The sequence below is a fragment of the Sylvia atricapilla genome, chromosome 5, assembly GCF_009819655.1.
Source record: "Sylvia atricapilla isolate bSylAtr1 chromosome 5, bSylAtr1.pri, whole genome shotgun sequence".
NCBI lineage: Eukaryota > Metazoa > Chordata > Aves > Passeriformes > Sylviidae > Sylvia > Sylvia atricapilla.
In genome coordinates, this window is record NC_089144.1 from 23419955 (window position 1) to 23441770 (window position 21816).

At 58.9% G+C, this 21816-nt stretch overlaps 1 protein-coding gene across 1 annotated transcript; it reads left to right on the forward strand.

Moving 5' to 3' along the window:
- Window positions 1–859: 859 nt before the first annotated feature.
- Window positions 860–21813, forward strand: TNPO3 (transportin 3). Its single transcript, XM_066318938.1, has 23 exons — window positions 860–1042; window positions 5832–6032; window positions 6625–6698; window positions 7386–7542; window positions 9174–9317; window positions 11051–11226; window positions 11711–11849; window positions 12896–13042; window positions 13506–13613; window positions 13929–14020; window positions 15020–15159; window positions 15227–15418; window positions 16835–16926; window positions 17459–17535; window positions 17750–17810; window positions 18255–18395; window positions 18950–19066; window positions 19512–19606; window positions 19734–19890; window positions 20217–20384; window positions 20501–20613; window positions 21172–21262; window positions 21340–21813. Exons 1-22 carry the CDS (start codon window positions 917–919, stop codon window positions 21230–21232), a joined length of 2778 nt encoding a protein of 925 aa, XP_066175035.1. The 5' UTR covers window positions 860–916; the 3' UTR covers window positions 21233–21262; window positions 21340–21813.
- Window positions 21814–21816: the final 3 nt, after the last annotated feature.

Sequence of the window (21816 nt, forward strand, 5' to 3'; positions counted from 1 at the left end):
CCTGTCCCTCTGCAGTTCGGATGGAGCAGTCCCTGTCCCTCCTGAGGCACCCGCGGGTACAGACCCCTCTGCTCGGGAGATTATCGGAGGGACCCTGGGCTCTGGATCCTGAGCCCCGCCCCATGCACTGAGATTCAATTGTCTCCACGATTAATGATTTCTATTCCATAACGACTGGAGCGTGTCCTGGCACGGGGAGCTGGGCCCAGCCCCGGTCCCGCAGGAGACCCCCCCCCCCGAAGACCCACGGCTGGGACCCGCGGGAGCGATGGGAACACGGGGCCGGGCTGTGATGCGGGCCTGGGAGGGACGGGAAGTGTGATAATGGGTCTGGGGGCGATGAGCCCCTCAGGACGGTTCACTGGGGCTGGGGGCGCTGGGTCTCCCGGGCCCGGTTGCGGGCGGCTCGGTGGGAGCCCTCCGGGACACTTCACTGAGAATGGCGGAAGCGGGACCCCCGTGGGATCCCCCGTGGGACGGCCCGTGGGGGCTGGGTGGTCCTCGGAGTGCTCGGGACTGGCGGGGGGCCCTGGGGGGGCACCGGGACCCCACGTCCCGGTTTGAGGGGGGGGTCACGGACCCTTCCCGCCGCGCCGCCTGCGCCCGGACACATTTGACCACGGCACCGCCGGAAACCCGTTCCCGGCGGGGCGTGGGGGGGGGGCGATGGGACAAACCAGGACGGGATGGGAGAAGACGGGACGGGACGCGATGGAATGTGACGGGACGGGTCGGGATGGGATGACATGAGACGGGAGAGACGGAACGGGGCGGAACCGTGCGGAGCGGGCAGCGGTGAGGGAGGCCGGCGGAACGGAAGGACGCGGAACGGAAGGCGCGCGAGCGCGTTTCCGGAGGCCGGCCCGGTGCGGCGGAGCGGCGATGGCGGCGGGCGGGCGGTGCTGAGGGACCGGCCATGGAGCGCGGGCCGGGCCGGCCCAGCCTGCAGCTCGTCCAGCAGGCCGTGCAGGCGCTCTATCACGACCCCGACCCCAGCGGCAAGGAGCGGGCGAGCTGCTGGCTGGGCGAACTGCAGCGCTCGGTGAGAGCCGCGGGCGGCGGGTACCGGGCCCGGGCTCGCGGGGAGGCCTCGGGCCCCATCCGGGGTGGGGCGGGGCAGGGAACGGCGGCCCCGTGGCGGCCCCGGGGAGCCTCTACCCTACCGCTTCCCGGTGCTCTGTGGCTGCCCCCTCCCTGGGAGTTCCCTGGAGAGAGACTTTGGACAAGGCCTGGAGGGACAGGACACAGGGAATGGCTTCCCACTGCCACAGGGCAGGGCTGGATGGGAAGGAATTCCTGTTTGGGAGGGTGGGCAGGCCCTGGCACAGGGTGCCTATAGCAGCTGTGGCTGCCCCTGGATCCCTGGCAGTGTCCAAGGCCAGGCTGGACACTGGGTCTGGGAGCAGCCTGGGACAGTGGGAGGTGTCCCTGCCATGGCAGCGGTGGCACTGGAGGGGCTCTGAGGTCCCTTCCCACCCAACCCATTCCCAGGTTCCATGATTAACACCAGGAACAAGGGGCTGGGACGTTTGGCACAGCCCTGAGGTAGCAGGGAAGGAAGAATTGGCTCCCTCCAGGCTGCGGTGAGAGAGCTGCCGGCATTCATGAGGGGATGGAGCTGAGGCCTCGCTCCCCTCCCCAGAGCCCTCAGGACACACCCCCGGCTCCTAACCCCGACTGCCGCCGGGTTCAGGGAGTTGGTCAGTGTTTTGTGGCCTCCTCTGGTCCTGCTGGAGCCGCTTCCCCCCGCCTCCCTCAGGGAGTGGATGTTTCCCCTCCCTGGAGCTGGGCAGTGTCCTCTCTGTGCTGCCCCCCTGCTCTCTCCAAGGCCCCCCAGGAGCTGTCGGACAGGATTCCCACACACTGGGATTGGGGATTGACACAGCCCCTCCCTGCTCTGTGTGTCCCAGCTCCTGCTCAGGTCCCTCCAGAACAGCTTCAGCTCTGTTCCCTTCCCACCCATTGGCCAATCTTGCTCCTCTTTGTTCCCACAAACTCACGTTTTCCCCACTTTTTCCCCTAAATTCCCCCCAGTGCTGCAGCCACCTTCCAGTTCCCCTCAGAGTTCCCAAGGAAACATCCACAGCTGGGTCTGGGGGGCTCTGGCAGCTGCTCCCCCCATTTTCCCCTGGGAAATGTCCCTCTGCCAGCACAGAGATCTCAGCAGCTGGGAGGGGGAGATTTACATTTCAGGGATGGTTCCCCTGAACCTGGGTGAGACCCCCAGGATTCCTGTGGGGTAAAGGACTGTCCTCAGGTCAGGCTGCCCCATCCCCAGGAGAGTTTGGGCCTTTGGGGACTGATTTGTATTTCTGAGTACTCTGGCCCTCTGCAGGGCTGGGAGCTCAGCTCCAGTTTCTCTGGGCTTTTCCCTGGGGGTTGGTTTTGATATAAAAGTAATATTAGCAATAATAATAACAATAACAAACCCAACAGTGACAGTGTTATTATTAAGGCAGCTCAGCCCCAGGTCAGCAGCATTCCTGCTTCTCCTCTTTCATTGTGCTTGTTCTTCCAGCTCCTCTCTGAGGGTTATGTGCCAGTCTCAGAAGGAATCCCAGTTGTTTTCCAGGTGTTCCAGGCCCAGCCTGGTTCCAACCAGCATCTCCCTCCCTTGGGAGCTGCTGAGTTATTCCTGCCCTGGCTGTGGGGCAGGGAGGTGACCCACCAGCAGGAGCTCCCCTGGCATGGCCTGGGAGGGCTGGGATGCTCCCGTGGCTCCTTTCCCAGCTTGGAGACCACGGTGACACTGTTGGGACAGGCCATGGCCTGTCACTGTGGCATTGGTGGCACTGGTGACCCTGGCTGGGTGCTGTGTTGGTCCCTTAGGCCTCCCTGTGCCCTGGTCAGGATCCAGACTGGGATTAATCCCCAAGGGATGTTTGCTTGGATCCTCCTCTGTGCCACACTGTGTCCCTGCAGTGCCACCTGTCACAGGCTGTGTCCTGGCATCCCTGGGCAATCTGCCCCCTCCAGAGCACTCAGCTCTGGTCAGTTCTGTCCCAGTTACCTCTGTTGGGATGAGCTCTCAGGGTTGGGTTCCCACTGGTTTTTCCTTTCTGGAGTTGTAGTCATGGGATCCTGGAATGGTTTGGGTGGGAAGGGACCTCAGAGCCCCTCCAATGCCACCTCTGCCATGGCAGGGACACCTCCCACTGTCCCCAGCCCCAGTGTCCAGCCTGGCCCTGGGCACTGCCAGGGATGTTGTGCTGAGCTCCCTGTGTTTGCCAGGGTGGTCAGAGCCATTGTGGGGCATCGAGAAGGCAAAGCCTAAAGCTGAGTTTGGCTGCCTGGGTCACTCTGGGTTCAGGTTTGGCACTGGGGACCCCTAAACCTGAGTGAGACACCCCCCCCCACACACACAGTTCCCATCATTGGGATCTCTGGCAGGACTGGGGGTTCAGGTTTGGGTCTGGAGGCACTGGGAGCTCAGGTTTGGGTCTAGAGGGCACTGAGGGCTCAGGTTTGGGTCTGGGGGGCACTGAGGGCTCAGGTTTGGGTCTGGGGGGCACTGGGGGCTCAGGTTTGGGTCTGGGGGGCACTGGGGGCTCAGGTTTGGGTCTAGAGGGCACTGGGGGCTCAGGTTTGTCCAGCAGCTCCCCCACAGGCTCATTCTCACCTTTCCTGCTGGTTATTCTTGGGAAATGGGGCTGGATGTGGCAGAGCAGCTCCAAGCTTGCACGGCACTGAAGAGCTCAGCTGAAGGTGCAAATTGACCTAAATCCCAGAATTTGAAGATCCTTCAGGCAGCTGTGTGCTGGGAGCTGTGTGAAGGCTGATTCCAGACTGGCTGGAGTTTCCTAAGGCAGAGAAGCTGTACCAGTGTGGGGATTGGCCTTGTCCCGGCTTTCTGAGCTTCCTGGCTGGAGTTTCCCTGCATTGCTGGTGTCTGGAGCAGTGCTGTGGGACAATGTTTCCTGTGGATCCATGGCTGTGAGCTGAGTGTTGGGTTTTGGTGTGGATTGAGTAGAGGTGGAGTTGGGTTTTACTTGAGGGTTCAGGAAGTGTTTTCTGGGAAGGAAATCCTCTGGTGTTACAGAATTCCTGAATGTGCCATGAGGAGTTTCAGGCATGGAAACAGCTTCTTGTAGTCATTGGTGCTCACAGCCCGTGAATAATTGTGCTCTTTGCTGAGTCGGGCTCCCAGACGGATTAACTGTGTGTCCTGGATGGGTTTGGGAGGATCTCCACATCTGTCAGTGTGTCCATCCACACTGGGAATTACCAGCCCATTAATTGAGGGGAGAAAGTGTTTAATGAGAGGGTTTGGTGGTATTCTGGCTGTTGTAGGTGTTGAGTTTAACTTGTAGTTTATTCCCAGCTTGGGAATTTCCTGTGAGGATAAATAAATCCAAGGGGGATGTTTATGGCAGCAATGCTTCCAGGTCTTTCTCACTCCCTGTTAGAGCCATTCCAGGCAGTTTTACACCAGGAGTAGCTGGAGATGCTGGAGTTACTGACTGTGGAACAGCCCCTGTTGTGGAGGCAGCTGGGAAAGGAGGATCAGAGCCTGGAAACAGCAAAGGAGCTTGTCGGAAAGCTCTGGAAGGACTGTCCTTGGCCATGCTGTGGTCAATGGTGGTGGACCAGCATTCCATGGGGAAAACATGCTGTATCCCATGGGAAGCTGCAGGGAGCTCCTGTCTGGATGTGGCAGAGATGGATCCACTGGCTGTGGGGGCTGAACCTGGAGGGATTGAGGAGCCATGGGGATGTGGCACATGGGGACATGGGGCAGTGGTGGCCTTGGCAGTGGTGGGGAACTGTTTGGCTCGAGGGCTTCTCAGCTCAGAGGATCCTGTGGAAAGGAGGAAGGGAGAGGAGAGGGGAGCACATGGAGTGCTGAGGGTCCAGCCCTCCCCAGCTTGTCTGGTCCCTTTGGGTGCTGCAGTTGGCTCCAGCTGCATTCCAGGCTACAGTGGCCATGGAAAGAGCTCCTAGCAGAAATTCTGGCAGTGGGATCAGGAAGTAGGCCCTGTGCTATTGCCAGCTGTAACGTTTCCCTTTTCCATGTTCAGGAGACTGGGCCTTCCTGGGAATCAGCCTGGACCATGCTGACCCTGCCTGGTGTTGCCCTCATGTTCCCCTGTGTGATGCTGGAGAGCCCTGGGAGCCCTGGCCCAGGATTTGGGTCTGGAGCATTGGTGGGGCTGGAGCCTCTGGGCACTGCTGTCCTGCCTGGGGGAGAGATTTGGAAAGGGAATTATTTTTTCTTCCAGGCTGGAATGCAGCTGGAAGTGAGGCTGGGCAGGCAGTAGTTTATAACAAAGGGCTGTTTGGCTGTTGGAGTGACTGGCCAAGGGTTGTGATGGAATTGTCTTCATTACTGAGGCTGGAATGAGGACCAGAGATGGGTTTTAGGGATGGAGAGGTTTTGTTTCACTCTGGATTGAGCTCAGGGAAGTCTTGGGGCCCAGAGGCTGTCGGGGACAAGGGCTACGAAGCTCATGGAGCTGGCTCAGGTTTTGCTCCCAGATTTCCCTGTCAGCTGGGTTTGGGATTTTTAACCATGCTGGCCAGGGAGGTTTGGAGTTCCCATCCCTGGAGGCGTCCAAGGAAGGGCTGGATGCGGCACTAAGTGGCTGGGAACAGGATGGGAATGGGTCACAGGTTGGACTCGATGGTCTTGAAGGTCTTTTCCAAGCTCAGTGACTCTGGGATTCAGTGACAGTGTGTTCCCATGCCCCAGCCCAGCCAGGGGACTCCGGAGTCTGCCTGGAGTTTCCCTGGTCACCAGTGCCCCGATCCCACACTCAGGATCCCATGCCTTTGGGTTCAGACCAGCCTGAACCCCGGCCCTGCCCACTGACCACGCCGTGGTGTTCCCACAGGTCCATGCCTGGGAGATCTCAGACCAGCTGCTGCAGATCCACCAGGATGTGGAGTCCTGCTACTTCGCTGCACAGACCATGAAGATGAAGATCCAGACTTCATTCTATGAGCTCCCCACGGATTCCCACGCCTCGCTCCGGGACTCTTTGCTCTCACACATCCAGAACTTGAAGGACCTGTCCCCGGTCATTGTCACACAGGTGGGTGATGGCAGGGGAGGATGGAGCTGCTCCCTCCATGTCCTGCTCCTGGTAGTCACTCTCGGACTGTTCTCCCTGGGCTGGAAAACAGGGAAGGCTGATCCTTGCTTCCAGCCCGGCACAAGATTGTTTTTTTTCCTTCATCACTTGGTTCCTTTAGTTAAATGCATGCACTTCATCCTCATTTGCTGTTTGGAGAGGAGGAGCAGGGGTTTTCCCTGTGCTCTGCCAAGGAGACCAAACCTAGCAGTGCCCTGGGTGTTCAGAGGGATTTCTTAACACCCCTCATTCCCATTATCCATAAATTCCTGTGGCACTGTGGGGCATGACACCCCCAGGCTGAGGCCAGGGTGCTCCTCCAGCCCCTGAATGTTCTGGCAAAGGAATGTCACCCCCTGGGGCAGCCGGTGTTCACCATAGGGATGGTGGAGATGGATCCTGGAGTTCCCTGCCTGTGGGCAATGTTGGGAATGATTCCTGAGTTACCTGCTGCCAGGGCTGTTAGGGATGGATTCCAGAGCAGCCTGCCAGCCCTATCTCCTGGGTACATCCCAGCACTCCCCACACTGATCCCTGTGTTTTCCCATTCCAGCTGGCTTTGGCAATAGCTGACCTGGCCCTGCAGATGGCTTCGTGGAAGGGCTGTGTGCAGACACTGGTGGAGAAGTGAGTGACTGTTCCTGTCTCTGGGCTGTGTCGGGCGGGTGGTCCCGTGTGGTGCAGGAAAGGGAAGATTTTCCCCTGTGATTGCTGAGTTCAGATGCCCTGGGTGGTGGCAGGAGGGGCTGTCTGCTGTGCATGCTTCCCTGCTCCCAGCCCCACACTCAGCGTTTTTCCTCATCCCTGTTTTGTTTGGGATGATCCCTCTTCCCTCAGCTGGATCTGTGCTGTGGAATGGAGCAGTGAGGCTGGAGTCCCTCACTGTTGTGTGTCCCCAGATGTCCCCACAGGATGCCACATGCTGCTGCACAGTGACAGCAGCAGCCTCCGGGGCTGCCACCGCGCTGAGGTGGCCCCGTGTCCATTTGCAACAGGAGAGGGTGGGATTTGTCTGGGCAGTGGCACCAGAGCACCCAGAGCTCATGGGATGGGAAAGCTTCTGTCACTGCTCTGCTGGAAATCCCTGGGCTGAGCCATCCTGGAGGCCCCTCTTGGCAAGGATGGGGCTGAACACTGCCTGTCCTTGAGGCAGGACTGTTGCTGAATCCATGGAATACGGAATCATGCAATGCTTGGGCTGGGAAGGGATCTTAAAGCCCACCCAGTCCCAGGCTCTGCCGTGGTCTGGGATGCCCCTGCAGCCCTCACCGTGCTGTTCCCCGGTGCTGAGGTGTCCCCTGTCCCCCATGCCAGGTACAGCAATGATGTGACATCACTGCCCTTCCTGCTGGAGATCCTGACGGTGCTGCCCGAGGAGGTGCACAGCCGCTCCCTGCGCATCGGCGCCAACCGCCGCACCGAGATCATCGAGGACCTGGCCTACTACTCCAGCACCGTGGTGTCACTGCTGGTGAGCACGGCCCCACAGGATCAGGGAATTGTTTGGGAAAGCCCTCAGAGCCCACGTCTCCAACCATCCCCCAGCTCTGCCAAGGCCACCACTGACTGCATCCCCAAATGCCACGTCCCCATGGCTTTAAATCCCTGCAGGGAAGGGGACTCCACTCGTGCCCTGGGCAGCTGTGCCAGGGATGGACAGGAAGGAATTTTTCCAGTGTCCAACCTGAGCCTTCCCTGGCACAAGTCGAGGCTACTTCTCCTTATCCTGTACCAGGAGATGGAGCTGAGCTATGTCCTCTGCTCAGCAGCTCAGGTGTTGCTGGAGAAGCCTCTTCCCCCATTCCATTCCATGTTTATCCTAGCAGAGTTCCTGCCAGTGCCACTGCAGCTGTCAGGGCAGCTCTGCTCCACCTCTTCCTGGGTTGTCTGAGCAAGTCCTTGCTCTGTCTGAAATTCCTTCACCTTCCTCGAGTCCCCATCCAGTGCCACCGTACCCAGCCAGCCCCAGCTTTTCCAGAGATACCTGGGGATCCTGGCTGGTATATCAGGAGCCCCCACACTGTGCTGTCCTCTCTGGCCCAAACTTTTCCTGGGACTCCTGGGATACCCCAGCTGGCACATCAGGGATTCCCTGCACTGGGCTGTTCCCTCCAGCCACGTCAGCCCCAGCTTTTCCCAGGATCCCTGGGAGATCCTGGCTGGCATGCTGGGGGTGCAGGCAGTGTCACCTTGCTCTGGTGGTCGTGGCCACTCAGAGCTGACACAGGGACACCAAGGGCTGGCCCTGTCCCTGCACATTCCTGCTCCCTCTCTGCCTGCCTGGAGCTTTCCTGAGCTTTCCCTGTTGGTGCCAGCATGGGCATTTCCACCACCTACCTGAAGAGCCAGATTTGATTTTTTTTTTTTGTGGGGGATTTAAATGCCAAATTCCCATTTTCAGTTACAAAATGGGGGGTTAAAGCAGCATTCCAGGGACTGTGATGAGGTACAGCACTGCCTTTAGGACTGAAGTGCCAAGTAACGAGAGAGGATCTCTGGAAGTTCTCATGCAAGGATTACTGGGTCATCCATGGGATCTGGGATCTTTCTCCATGTCCTGGCTGTCCACCTCTTTCCCCTTTCCCTGTGCCTGTTGAGGCTGAGGCTTTGGGCAGGGCTCTGCTGGGTGCTGGGCTGCAGCTGGAGCGTTGGCCAGGATGGCTGGGAATGAGCTGCTGCTGTCCCACATCTTGGCACATTTTGGCTTGGACGCTGGGATGATGTGTTTGGAATGTCCCTGGGGACAGGTCTGGCTCTCAGCACCAGCTCCTCTCTGCAGGGGTGTTTTGTGGGGAGAATTAAACTGGGATTTGTCAGGTGTGAGCACCCCTGGTGGCTGTGCTCTGACACAGGATCCTGCAGGAGTGGGAATGGGGGAGGCACTCCAGCTCTCCCTGCTCCTGTGACAGCAGCTGGAGCTGACAGAGAGGGTCTGCGCTCTGCCTGTCCCTCTCACTGAGTCCAGGGCCATTGGTAACAGGGATGTGGGGAGCAGCCTGCTTCTGGAATGTTCTCATGTGGACTCCAGAGGATGTTGTTGGTTATTTCTCGTGGATGACCCGCTGGAGTCAGATCCTGCCCGGCTCTCCCGTGTCCCTGCAGGTGACGTGTGTGGAGAAGGCAGGCAATGAGGAGAAGATGCTCATCAAAATCTTCCGGTGCCTGGGCAGCTGGTTCAACCTGGGGGTTCTGGACAGCACCTTCATGGCCAACAGCAAGCTGCTGTCCCTCCTCTTCGAGGTGCTGGTGAGTGTTTCCCAGGAAGAAGGGGAGTTCCAGGGTGGGGGCACTGGGGAATCCCAGCAGGACTGAGGTGTGGGGCTCATCTTTCCTGTGTCAGGCAGGGACTCCCTGGTTCCGTCTGGGCCGGGATCAATTCCACAGAGAGGGCAGTCCCTCTCTGCTGGGAGGTGCAGGCAGGGAAGTGTCCCTGCCTAGGGGATGCCCGGTGAGGTTAGTCATGCTCAGAGAGTGCCAGGTGAGGTTTGTCACACCTGGGGGGGCAGGTTTGTCATCCTCATTGCTGAGCATCAAAAGCCTCTGTCGGGGTTTGATGGTCAAATCAAGGGGGTTGAGGTTGTTTTGTCAGAATAGGGATACTGCTTGTCAGTATCCCTATTGTCACAGATTGTCAGTAAAGCAGTATCCCTATTCTGACACTTTCTCCTTGGAAAATCACCTCCTGGAGGTGTGGGGTGTTTGTCCAGCTGACTGTGGCAGAGCCCGAGGTGTGGAGAATCCTGTGCCGCTGGGCCAGGTCAGGCAGGGAGTGGAGCCAGAGGGAGGAATTCCTGGAGGGTGGAGGTTTCTGCTGCAGGGATTGTCTGTCCCTCCTCCCTCTCTCCCACCTCATTTGCATGATTCAATGACAAATGCAGATGAAGGCTACAAGGAGAGATACCCATGTAGGATCCTGACTATCTATCCATGTGGGATCCTGCTTCAAGTGGAACTGCTCCCAGGGGAGGCTGTGGGGCTCACCTGCCTGTTTAATATTATTGGCACTTTGAATGGGGCACTTTTCCTTCCTCCCTTTGTCCATCTATTGGCACCAGGAATTGTTTCCCAAATCCATTGAGATCTCTGTCAGTAGGACTCACATAGTTTCTGCTCCTTTGTTTCCTCGCTGCTAACTATCTCCTGGTTCTCTGTATGTCCTATGTCCTTTCCTGTCAATCCCCCTCATTCAATCACCATTCATGGAATTCACTGGCCCACCCACAGCCATACCTGGTCAATATTCCACTCATGCTTGTGAGAAACCTCCTCTCCATCCCCACCACGGACTCCCCAGTTCCCACCTCTCCTCCCAGTGGAAGAAATTACTCTGTCCAGCCAGGTGAACATAGCTTATCACCAGCCAGGTGATAAGCAGCATGGCGCTTTCCTTCCTTCCCAGCCGCCCTGGATTCCAGCCGGTGTTTGCCCTTCTGTGTTTGCCAAGAAGTTGCCAGGGTCCCTTGGGAAAGGGTCAGTTTGACCTGGAGTGTCCAGGGAAGCAGGTTACAAGGCCCGTGGGGTGTAGTGGGGGCTGTGGCTGTGCAGGACCTCTACAAAGTGTTTCCACAGAATTCTTTGGGTTGGAATAGATCTCCAAGATCAAATCCAACCATTGTGGGAATAAGAGCAAAAACATGGATGGTTTCATTACTGTCTGATTGCATGATGTAGTTGGGGCAGCTCCCATCTATGCTTGGGTGACCAGTTACAGCCCCAGGGAATGGCCAGTGCTGTGCCAGGGAGGGATAGGATGGAGAGCAGGAAAGGTTCTTCCCCAGAGGGTGCTGGCACTGCCCAGACTCCCCAGGGAACGGGCACGGCCCCGGGGCTGCCAGAGCTCTGCTCCCAGGGATGGACAGGCTGGGATTGTTGGGGTGTCGGTGCAGGGCCAGGAGCTGCATCCATGATCCCTATGGGGCCCTTCTAGCTCAAGAGATTCCATGATTCTTTGATAATTGGTGGGCTTTTGTGCATTGCAGCAACAGGACAAGACCTCGTCCAACCTGCACGAGGCTGCGTCAGACTGCGTGTGCTCGGCCCTCTACGCCATCGAGAATGTGGAGACCAACCTGCCCCTGGCCCTGCAGCTCTTCCAGGGCGTGCTCACCCTCGAGAGTGCCTATCACATGGCTGTGGCACGGGAGGACCTGGACAAGTGAGGGACAGGGACCTGTGCTGTGCCAGGGGGGACAGGCATTACAGCGCTGACCCAGCCATGTCAGCCTCCAAATGGAGATGCCAGTGCCAGGAGTGTCAGCAGCGCTGGGGGCACTGGGGCTGGGCAGTGCCCGTCCCTGTGCTGGGCACTCGTGGGGTCACACCCAAATCCTGGGGCAGATCTGGCCCCCTCACCGTGAGAGGGACATAGATGGGCCAGGGGCTGGGCTGGACTGGGGCTGTGGCCTCACACCCGGCACTGGGCTTTTGGAGAAGTTCAAGATAAGTATTTCAGCAGATTTGCTTATTGGAACCCAGTGTTTGCACTCACTTCCCCTGCTGAAGTGTCTCCCAGGTGCTGACAAAGCAGAAGTTGGGGTTTCTCGCTCTGTCCGAGGCTCTGGGCACGTTTTGGCCCAGCCCTGCCCTGCACTGGGGTAAATCCCCGGAGGCTGATCCGAGCCTTGTCCCTCCTTCTGCAGGGTGCTCAACTACTGCCGTGTGTTCACCGAGCTGTGCGAGACCTTCCTGGACAAGATCGTGTGCACGCCGGGCCAGGGCCTGGGCGACCTGCGCACGCTAGAGCTGCTGCTCATCTGCGCCGGGCACCCGCAGTACGAGGTGAGCTCCCCATCCCGCCCTCCGGAGCCCAGGAACAGGGCAAGAGCTCTCCCTGCTCCTGCCACACGGTCATGGCCTTGGTCCCTGTGAGCCACTGGCTCTGGAATTCCTGCTCTGCCCTCATGGCTTCGTGTTTCCTTCCGGGTGTCCTGGAAGTCTAGGGTTGCTAGCACAGCTCCAAAACCCCTGTTAGCACTTTCCTGCGTGTTAAAGTCGATCTCAGTAGGGATTTGTTAAAGTCAATATCAGTGAGGATTTGTGCTTCCTGGGAATTTTGACCTGTGAGTGACTGAAATGCTGGTTCACATCAAAGCTCTTGCCCACCTGCCTTAGGAGCAAAACTTGTCATTGTTTTGGTCTTTTTTTATCCTTTATTTAATTCTTTATCCTTTTAATCTTCCCAGACCGGTAATTAAGTGCCAGTAGCTGATCCTTGCCCGTGTTCAGTGGATGGAAGCTGCTGCCTGGCTGGTCTGCTGTGGGAGGTGCAGAGCTGCTGTGCCTCCATGAGGCCCCACATGCTCCCTGGGGTCCCTGGGACCCTCTTCCTCACTTCCCAAATCTGTTAAGCTCAGTTTTCCTTGTCCATGACCTCATCCTGTGCCATCTCCATGTTGACATGGAGCTTTGCAGCTGCTCCTGACCAAATCTGCACTCGTGGTTTTTATACAATAACCACACAATAAATACAAGAACCCGCAAAGGGGCTGTGTCCACTTCCAGCCCGAGCTGCTCCCAGAGCCCCAGGCGCCACCCGGGGCTGGTTCTGGGCTGGAGAGGCTTTGGCTGCCAAAGGCTGGGACAGGTCCTCAGGGTCACTCGGGGGGTTCCAAGCCCTTTATTAAGTGACAGGCAGAGAAATCCGTGTATCTGAGGGAACCAGTCCCCATGTCACCACTGTGTGACACAGCAGCTCCAACACAGATCTGTAGTGCCGCCACTGCTGGCACCCAGGGAGGGTTTCTGTTTCTCCATTGGGACCACTGACAGAGTGGGGAAAAAATGTTCTGCTGGTAACAAAATGCTGGATTTTTCTTTCCAAACAGGTGGTAGAAATTTCCTTTAACTTCTGGTATAGACTGGGGGAGCACCTGTACAAGACGGATGATGCAGTGATCCACAGCATCTTCAAAGCCTACATCCAGCGCCTGCTCCACGCACTGGCCCGGCACTGCCAGCTTGACTCTGACCATGTAAGATCCCTCTGGGGCAGTGGGATGTGTGTGTCCCTGTGGAATAGCTGGGACAGTGGGATGCATGTCCCCTTGTGAAGGGAATTGAATGTGTGTGTCCCTGTGGAACTGCCAGGGCAGTGGGATGTGTGTGTTGCCATGGAGAGCTGTGTTGTCCCTGCTTGGGGCAGTTTTGTTGCTTCTTCTGTGCAGTCTGGGATGCTTTAGTCTCTCCTCCTCTCCTCATCCACTTGCTTCCCATCCCTTTCTCTACTTGTTGGAGCAGGAATACCCAGTGTGTGCTCAGGCTGGTCCTGTTTATCTTGGGCACAGCTCTGCAGTCTCTCCAGCAGCCTGGTCCGGGACAGGAGGGCAGGAATGCTGGATCTCCCTAAAACAGAATCACTAGTGTTCCCCTGGCTGTGGCTGAGTGGGAAGCAGAATTCCCCTGAGCTGCCCTTGTGCTCTCCCTCCTCTCCCTCAGGAGGGTGTCCCGGAGGAGACCGATGACTTTGGGGAGTTCCGGATGCGTGTCTCGGACCTGGTGAAAGACCTGATCTTCCTCGTGGGCTCAGTGGAGTGCTTTGCGCAGGTGGGTTTGCAGGAGTGCAGTGAGGTGCAGGCAAATGCTGCGGGGGCCACCGAGCTCTGGTGGCCTTTGGCACAGGAGGAGGTCACACATACCTCGTGCACCAGGAAATGTGTGGTGGGAGCTGTTGTGGGAGCAGCAGGAGGTTTCTGACATTTTGGGGAAAGCCGCTGTGGTCCTACAATGTCAGGGTGGCTTGTGGAATGTGGGGTTTCTGCAGGCCCACAGCTGGGGTGGGAGTTTTGGGATGGGAGGGATCAGGAACAGATCTTGAGGGGTGGGGGGTGGTGGCCCCTCAGTGACTGTCCCCTCCTGCAGCTCTATGCGACACTCAAAGATGGGAACCCGCCCTGGGAGGTGACAGAAGCTGTGCTCTTCATCATGGCCTCCATCGCCAAGAGCGTCGACCAGTGAGTCCTGCCTATGTCCAGGGGGGCCAGAGCTGCCTCTGTGTGACACAGACACCACACATATCCCAAGGACATTCCCATCCCTGGCAGTGCCCAAGGTCAGGTTGGACCGGGCTTAGAGCAGCCTGGGGCAGTGGAAGGTGTCCCTGCCCATGGCAGGGGTGGCACTGGAGGGGCTTTGAGGTCTGTTTACACCCAAACCATTCATTTGGGGTTCTTCCACATCCAGGTGGAGTTTTCATAGGTATCTTTAGGGAAGGTTAAGTCACTGAAAGTGTGTTTCCTCCTGTGTTAGTGACAGTGGAGGCACAGACAGGTGACACACAGGATGGTGAGCCCACAGCTGTGCACTGCCAGCAGTGAGACAACCCGACTGACCTTCCCTGGGCTTGGAATGCTGTCCTTCCCACCCATGGGACACTGTGGTCCCCATCCCTCTCTTCCCTGGAAGGCTGTGATTATTGTCACTCCTTTTCCCAAGGAGGCTGGTGACATCCTCCCTCCTTTCCTTGTGAGGCTGGGAATCCTATCCTGCTGCTCCCCAGGCACCTGGAGGAGTCACCTCAGGCCCTTCACATTGACAGCTCCTGTTATCTGTGTTGAGGCTGCTCCTGCTTGTTTTTCCAATATCTTGTTCCCAGAAGTGCTGGCCTGAAGTGCTGGGAACTCTGCCCCCACCAGCCCGTCCCATAAGGCTCCGCCCTGGGATCACCCATCATACCCTCTCACACTGGGGCAGGCAGTTCCCAGACAATGAACCCCCCTGGTTCCTGTGTCCCCCTGGTAGTGGTGGGGTTCTCCCTGGAGGCGTTTAGTGTTCCCTGTCTGTTCCCTGTTATGGGGCTGAGCCCCCTCCTCGCAGGGTTTGTCTCAGCGTGCTGCAAGTCCCATTGCACGTTCAGAGTGTGGCGGTGGGGCTGGATCTCGGCTTCAGCAGCCCCTGCCAGCCGCACAGTGAGGTGCTGCGGGCGCTGAGCCCAGCCTGTCTGTGTCCCGCAGGGAGAACAACCCGACGCTGGTGGAGGTGCTGGAGGGCGTGGTGCGGCTGCCCGAGTCGGTGCACACGGCCGTGCGCTACACCAGCATCGAGCTGGTGGGCGAGATGAGCGAGGTGGTGGACAGGAACCCGCAATTCCTGGGTAAGTCTTGCTCCCCCACGGCCCCGCTGTGGCCCCACTGCGGCCCCTGACCCCCCTGTCTCCACAGATCCTGTGCTGGGCTACCTGATGAAGGGGCTGTGTGACCGGCGCCTGGCGTCGGCCGCGGCCAAGGCCATCCACAACATCTGCTCCGTGTGCCGGGACCACATGGCCCAGCACTTCTCGGGGCTGCTGGAGATCGCCCGCGCCCTCGACTCCTTCGCGCTGTCGCCTGAGGCCGCTGTGGGGCTGCTCAAGGGTGGGTGTCCCTGGGCTCTGGGGGTTACTGGGGGATCTGTGGGAGGGTATTCCTGGGATCTGCAGGGGTGTCTGTGGGGATCTATGGGAGGGTATCCATGGGATCTGGGGAGATACCTCTGGGATCTGCAGGGGTATCCATGGGACCTGGGGGTTATCTGTGGGATCTGTGGGATGGTATCCATGGGATCTATGGGAGGGTATCCATGGATCTGGGTAGTTATCTGTGGGATCTGCCCATGTATCCGTGGGATGTGTCCATGGGATTTGCAGGGGTATCCATGGGATCTGCCAGGATACCCATGGAAACTACTGGGGTATCTATAGGAAATGCTGAGGTATCCATGGGAGTTATTCCCCAGGGTGCTGAGCCCCATCCTCACAGGGTTTGTCATGATAATGCTGCAAGTCCCATTCCACGTGCAGAGTGTCCTCAGGGGTTCCCTTGGGGCTGGAGGCAGAAACAAATCCTGGATTGGTAACTGTCCCCATCCCTGAGACAGTGCTCAGGAACTGTCCTGGGCTGGATGTATGGGAAGAACATGGGGGAAATGCTGAGTGCCAGGCTGGCAGTGAGTCACTGCTCCATCCAAACTCTGGGAATTACCTACTGGACACAGAGAGTGGAAATCTGGGAGTATTGGTCATTTTAGAGAGTTTGGGCTCAAGAGTGGAGATTTTTAACTCTGATTTTTACACTCAGAGTGTTGGTGTCTCACTGGACTGTTTGGCACCATGAGACTTTTCTGCTAACGATGGTTTTGGTGATGTGCCTAAAGATTTCCAATGAATTCCAATGCTGCAGGAGCCTTTACCCCCAGATCTGGGGAGCCTTCCCTGCAGTCATATGCTGCCATGGGAGACAAAACTCCCCTTGTTCCACTGGATGTCCAAGCACCGGCCGAGCTGCTCCTCTCCCTGCCAAAGGGTTTTCTCTCCCTCTCTTTGAACAAGCCAGGAATTCCTGAGCCAAGGAGGTTTTCCCCCAGGGTGGTTGGCAGCACAGCCAGAGCCAGGCTGTGCCAGAGCTATGCCTGAGCTGGGCCGCTGCTGCCTGTGGGAGCAGGAGCAGCTCAGCATTCCTCATGTTCCATGGCTGGGTGCCCTGAGGCACCTTCACCAGAGTTTCCTGGAATCTCATGGTGCTGCTGGACTGGGGACAGGGATACTGGGGGCACACACAGGGGGCCCAGATACACTTGTGGCATCTGTTGGCCTATCCCTGTCCCTCATGCCAGCATTGCTCCCTGCTGGGACTGAAGTGTTTTGGTGTCTGGTTCGACCAGAGCCAGGTTCAGCTGCAGGGAGGCTCTCCCAGGTGCTGCCCTGGTCCTGCAGCTTTTCCGTCTGGAACTGCCGTGGCCCCTGTGCCCTCCTGTGCTGTGTCCCTGCTCCTGAGCCATGTGTGTCCTTGCAGGGACAGCGCTGGTGCTGGCCCGGCTGCCCCTGGAGAAGATCTCGGAGTGCCTGAGCGAGCTCTGCGCCGTGCAGGTGCTGGCGCTCAAGAAGGTGTGTCTGGATGTGAGAGCAGCAGCTGGGAGGGGACACTGGGGACAGTGGCCAGGCCCTGGCCCTGCTGCAGCAACTGTGTCCTCAGAGCCAGAGGTGTATCCTAGGGCATGGAATTGTTTGGGTTGGAGAAGCCCCTGGAGCCCCTTGAGTCCAACTGTTCCCCAGCACTGCCATGGTCACCACTGCCTGTGTCCCCAAGTGCCACATCCACATGGCTTTTAAATCCCTTCAAGGATGGGTTCTCCACCCCTGCCCTGGGCAGCCATGCCAGGGCCAGGAAGAATTTCCCCCATATCCAACCTGACCCTTCCCTGGCACAGCTTGAGGCCGTTCCCTCTCATCTTGTCACTTGTTCCATGGGGGCAGAGCCCAGCATCCACACAGGATATGTCCAGGACTGAGCCCTTCCCTTAGTCCCACCTGAGGAGGTGCAGAGGTGCTGCTGGTGGGGTCGGTGTCCCAGCAGTTTCTTTCCTGGGCACAGTGCTACCTATGCTCCTGAAGTCCTGTCCTTTGCCTTATTTCCCAGCTGCTCTCCCAGGAGCCAAGCAATGGCCTCTCCTCAGACCCTACAGTGCCCCTGGATCGACTTGCCGTCATCTTCAGGTGAGGAAGGTGCTGGGGCACTGCTGCTCCTCCAGAGCCTGAATCTGCATCCCCTCCTCCCCAGCCTTTGGGGAATGGGCTGGAAGTCTCTGCGTCCCCAGGTTCCAGCTCCCAAGATGCCCCTCAAGCCAGTTCCTGGTCCACTTCCCACAGGTCCAACCCTTTTCCTTGGCTTTAATCCCAAACCCTTCTTAACCCTTGGCTGTTCCCACAGACACACCAACCCCATTGTCGAGAACGGCCAGGTCCACCCGTGCCAAAAAGTCATTCAGGAGGTGTGTGGGAAGGGGCTGGGATCTGGGGAGACGGGTCTGGGGAGGTTGGGGGGTGGAGGTTTCAGGTATGGGGATACCCTGGGGTGTTGTACAGAGTCCCAGTCCCTGGCTGCCAGCGGATCCATCTGTTTGCACGGGAGGGGGGCTGTGGTGCACCCTCCTGTCCCTCTTGGAAGCTGGGATTGGGGTGTGGAGGGGGGAAATTTGTGGGTTCAACTCCCTGGAAGGGGCCCTGGCTCTGGGAATGTCCTCCCAGGTGTTTGATTTCCCTGCCTGTGTCCCATTTGCCATGCTTCAGTGGAGGGGATAAACTACCCCAGGCTTCTCCAGAAAGCTTTCCTCCCTCATCTGCCATCCCACACTGGGGTCTGGGTGTTCTGGGGACCAGGAGGGAGTGTTGGGTGTCCATGGGTCAGGTGTGACCCTTCCCCTGTCCGTGCCCAGATCTGGCCGGTGCTGTCGGAGACCCTGAACAAGCACAGTGCCGACAACCGGATCGTGGAGCGGTGCTGCCGCTGCCTGCGCTTCGCCGTGCGCTGCGTGGGCAAGGGCTCGGCCGCGCTCCTGCAGCCCCTCGTCACACAGGTGGGGATGGCCACCGGGCCTCCAGGGGACACTGCTGGCCCAGGGGGACCCCAGGGGGACCCCGGGGGGACATGCTCAGGTCACTGTGGCTGCTGCAAGTGTTGCAGGGGTGGCTGTGGGCATTGGGAAGGGCCACAGTGATTCCTGGCAGTCTCGGGAATTCCAGCATAAACCCTTGGGGAGGAGGGAGGCTTTGGAAGAGGTGGAGGATGCCAGGAGCCCCGTGTGTGTGTGTGATTTGGGAGGAGCGTGTGAAGGCCTGCATGGTGCAGCTCCTTGGGGAGGTAACCCAGCGTGAGGGGAGGATCCATGAATCCCAGAGCTAGGTGTTCCCTGCTCTGCTCAGCACCTACCGGGCTCAAAGGGGAAGCTTCCATGGAGAAGCAGTGCTGGCTCAGGGTGCCTCAGCACAGAGATGCTCCCAGGACCTGGGCAAGTCCGTTGGGATGTCCCTGCCCATGTGGGACAGGCTGGGAGCCGGGCCAGGCTGGGCTCGGAGGGATGTGGGGTCCGGACAGATGCAGCAGTGCCTGTCAGTGTTCCTGTCTCCCCAGATGGTGAATGTGTACCGGGAACACCAGCACTCCTGTTTCCTCTACCTGGGCAGCATCCTGGTGGATGAGTACGGCATGGAGGAGGGCTGCCGGCAGGGCCTGCTCGACATGCTGCAGGTGGGGCCTGCCTGCCCAAGCCACGGCCCTGCTGGGGGTGGGAAATCCTCAAACCACATCGAGTCCAACTGTCCCCAGCACTGCCAAGGCCACCACTGACCCTGTCCCCAAGTGCCGCATCCACACAGCTTTGAAATCCCTCCAGGGCTAGGGATTCCAGGCCACCCTGTCCTGGGTGGCTGTGCCAGGGCTGGACAGCCCTTTCCAGGAGGAATTTCCCCTTATATCCAGTCTATAGAGAATCTCAAATGGGTTTGGGTGAGAAGGGACCTCGAAGCCTGTCCATGGGTGGGGATACCTTCCACTATCCCAGGCTGTCCCAGGCCCCCTCCAGCCTGTCCTTGGACACTTCCAGGGATGGGGCAGCCCCAGCCTGTTCCATGCAGAGAAGGGCAGTTTGAGGGGTGATCCCAGGTAGTTGCTGATGGTTCCCTGTTCTCTCCAGGCTCTCTGCATCCCCACCTTCCAGCTCCTCGAGCAACCCAATGGCCTCCAGAACCACCCGGACACCGTGGATGACCTCTTCCGCCTGGCAGCCAGGTGCCACCACGCTTCTGCCACCTCCTGCCACAGGACACCCAGCCCCTGTCCCCTGTGGAGGGTCCTCCTGGGAGCGGGGAGGAGGCAGGAGCAGGAGCCCCTGATGCCCGTCTGTCTCCCCGGGCAGGTTTATCCAGCGCAGCCCCGTCACCCTCCTGCGCAGCCAGGTGATGATCCCCATCCTGCAGTGGGCCATCGCTGCCACCACCCTGGACCACCGGGATGCCAACTGCAGCGTCATGAAATTCCTGCGGGATCTGATCCACACCGGTGTGGCCAATGATGTGAGTGACATACAGGACCTTCCTCAGGAGGTTTTTCCTCCCTGGTGATGTCACCGTGGTGGGAAGGGACCTCAAAGCCCATCCAGTTCCATCCCCTGCCATGGGATGGGACACCTTCCACTGTCCCAGGGTGCGCCAAACCCCATCAGCCCTATCATACTCATCAGCCTTGTCCGGTTGTCCCCACAAGCCACCCTGGTTTCTCCATCACTGCTGGTGGAGAAGCTCTGGGAGTTGCCTGTGGAGCGAGGACCTTATCCCTGTCCCCAGGACCAGTGTGTCCCTGTCCCCAGGCCCTGCCCACTCCCTTCTCCTTTCTCCCACAGCACGAGGAGGACTTTGAAGTGCGGAAGGAGCTCATCAACCAGGTGATGACCCAGCTGGGGCAGCAGCTCGTGAACCAGCTCCTGCAGACATGCTGCTTCTGCCTCCCGCCCTACACCCTGCCGGACGTCGCCGAGGTGCTCTGGGAGATCATGCAGATCGACCGCCCGGTGAGGGGAGGGGCCCCCAGAGGGTAGAATGGGGAGACCCCAAAGCTCTGCTTAGGCAGGGCCCTGGAGCCAAGCTGGGCTGCACATTCTGAGTTCCTCCCTTTCCACTGGCACAGACGTTCTGCCGCTGGCTGGAGAACTCGCTGAAGGGGTTGCCAAAGGAAACCACGGGCGGAGCCATCCAGGTGACACACAAACAGCTCACCGACTTCCACAAGCAGGTCACCAGGTGAGTGGCACTGAGGTCTCCAGCTGGCACCAGCTCCCTCCTTCAGGCTGGCCTCCAGCAGCCCCCAGCCCCAGCCCTGCCTTTGCTGTTGATCCTGCTGGGCTGTGCCATCTGCCTGCATGGGCACACGGAACCCTGGGGGCCACGCGGCGCCTTTGCCGTCACCCGACGAGTTTTTCTGCCTGGCCTGATCCTTGCGGAGCCGCTGGCCCTTCCCGAGCCACCTCCTCATCCCCGTGAGTCACGGGTGCCAGCTGCCAGGCCCTGCCCGGGCCTGTCCCTTCCCAGGGCCACTGGCTGCTTTGGGAACATCTACTCCCTCTGTCTGGCTCCATCTCGTCCCTGGACAAATCTCAGTGGCTGAGTGCCCAGGGGCAGCCGCTTCCTTCCACATGGCACACGGGTCTCCTCTAGGGACAGTTGACCTCCTTCTGCCCTGGTGATCGTCCTTTCTCCCAGTGCCTTGGAGCCCAGCTGCCTCACTCCCAGCTCCCAACCTTCCCTGGGTCCCACAGGGCCCCTTGGGGTCACTCCCTGATGTCACCCCTTGTCTTGCAGTGCTGAGGAATGTAAACAAGTCTGCTGGGCTCTGAGGGACTTCACCCGCCTGTTCCGATAGCTCCGGCTCCTCGTGGCACCTGTCTCCCAGGTAAGGGCCTGGCTCTGGGCTCCCCTGCCCCAGAGGACATCAGGGACAAAGGGCTGATGCCCCCTCCCTCCTCCCAGGAATGTCTTTAAGGAGAAGACAGGAAACAGCAACCCAAGAATGTGTCCCACAATCAGCCGAGGGCTCTCGCCCGCTCCAGCGCATCCGGGAGTCCGGAGCCGCGGGAGGACAGCTCGGGGACCCCGCGCACCCGGCGGCCCCGCGGCCGGAGCTCGGCCACCGCCCCGAGCAACAGCCCAACGGGAACAGCCTCCAACCCAACTGCAAACCCACCAGGCGCCGCAGCCACACGGATCCACTCGGATTCGTCCGGCAGAAAAAGAAGTAGAAAAAAACTTTCTGTGAAATGGAGACAAAAAAAGAAGGAAAAGAAACAAACAAAAAACAAACAATACAAATTGTTTAGGAAGATGGGGGGTCAGTCTGGGGGTCCTGGGGCGCTGCCCCCCCTGAGCCCACCGTGGCCTGCCTGGTGCTGACTCCCAGAGACGACACAGGTGGGACGGACTCTGCAAATAGAGATTTATATTTTATTT

Excerpts from the sequence above, each read along its gene's own strand:
- TNPO3 (XM_066318938.1), top strand. The coding sequence starts at position 917 with ATGGAGCGCGGGCCGGGCCGGCCCAGCCTGCAGCTCGTCCAGCAGGCC. Across the intron at positions 9,318-11,050 it reads CCCTCCTCTTCGAGGTGCTG|CAACAGGACAAGACCTCGTC; the intron begins GTGAGTGTTTCC and ends TGTGCATTGCAG. Across the intron at positions 13,614-13,928 it reads CAGTGGAGTGCTTTGCGCAG|CTCTATGCGACACTCAAAGA; the intron begins GTGGGTTTGCAG and ends CCCCTCCTGCAG.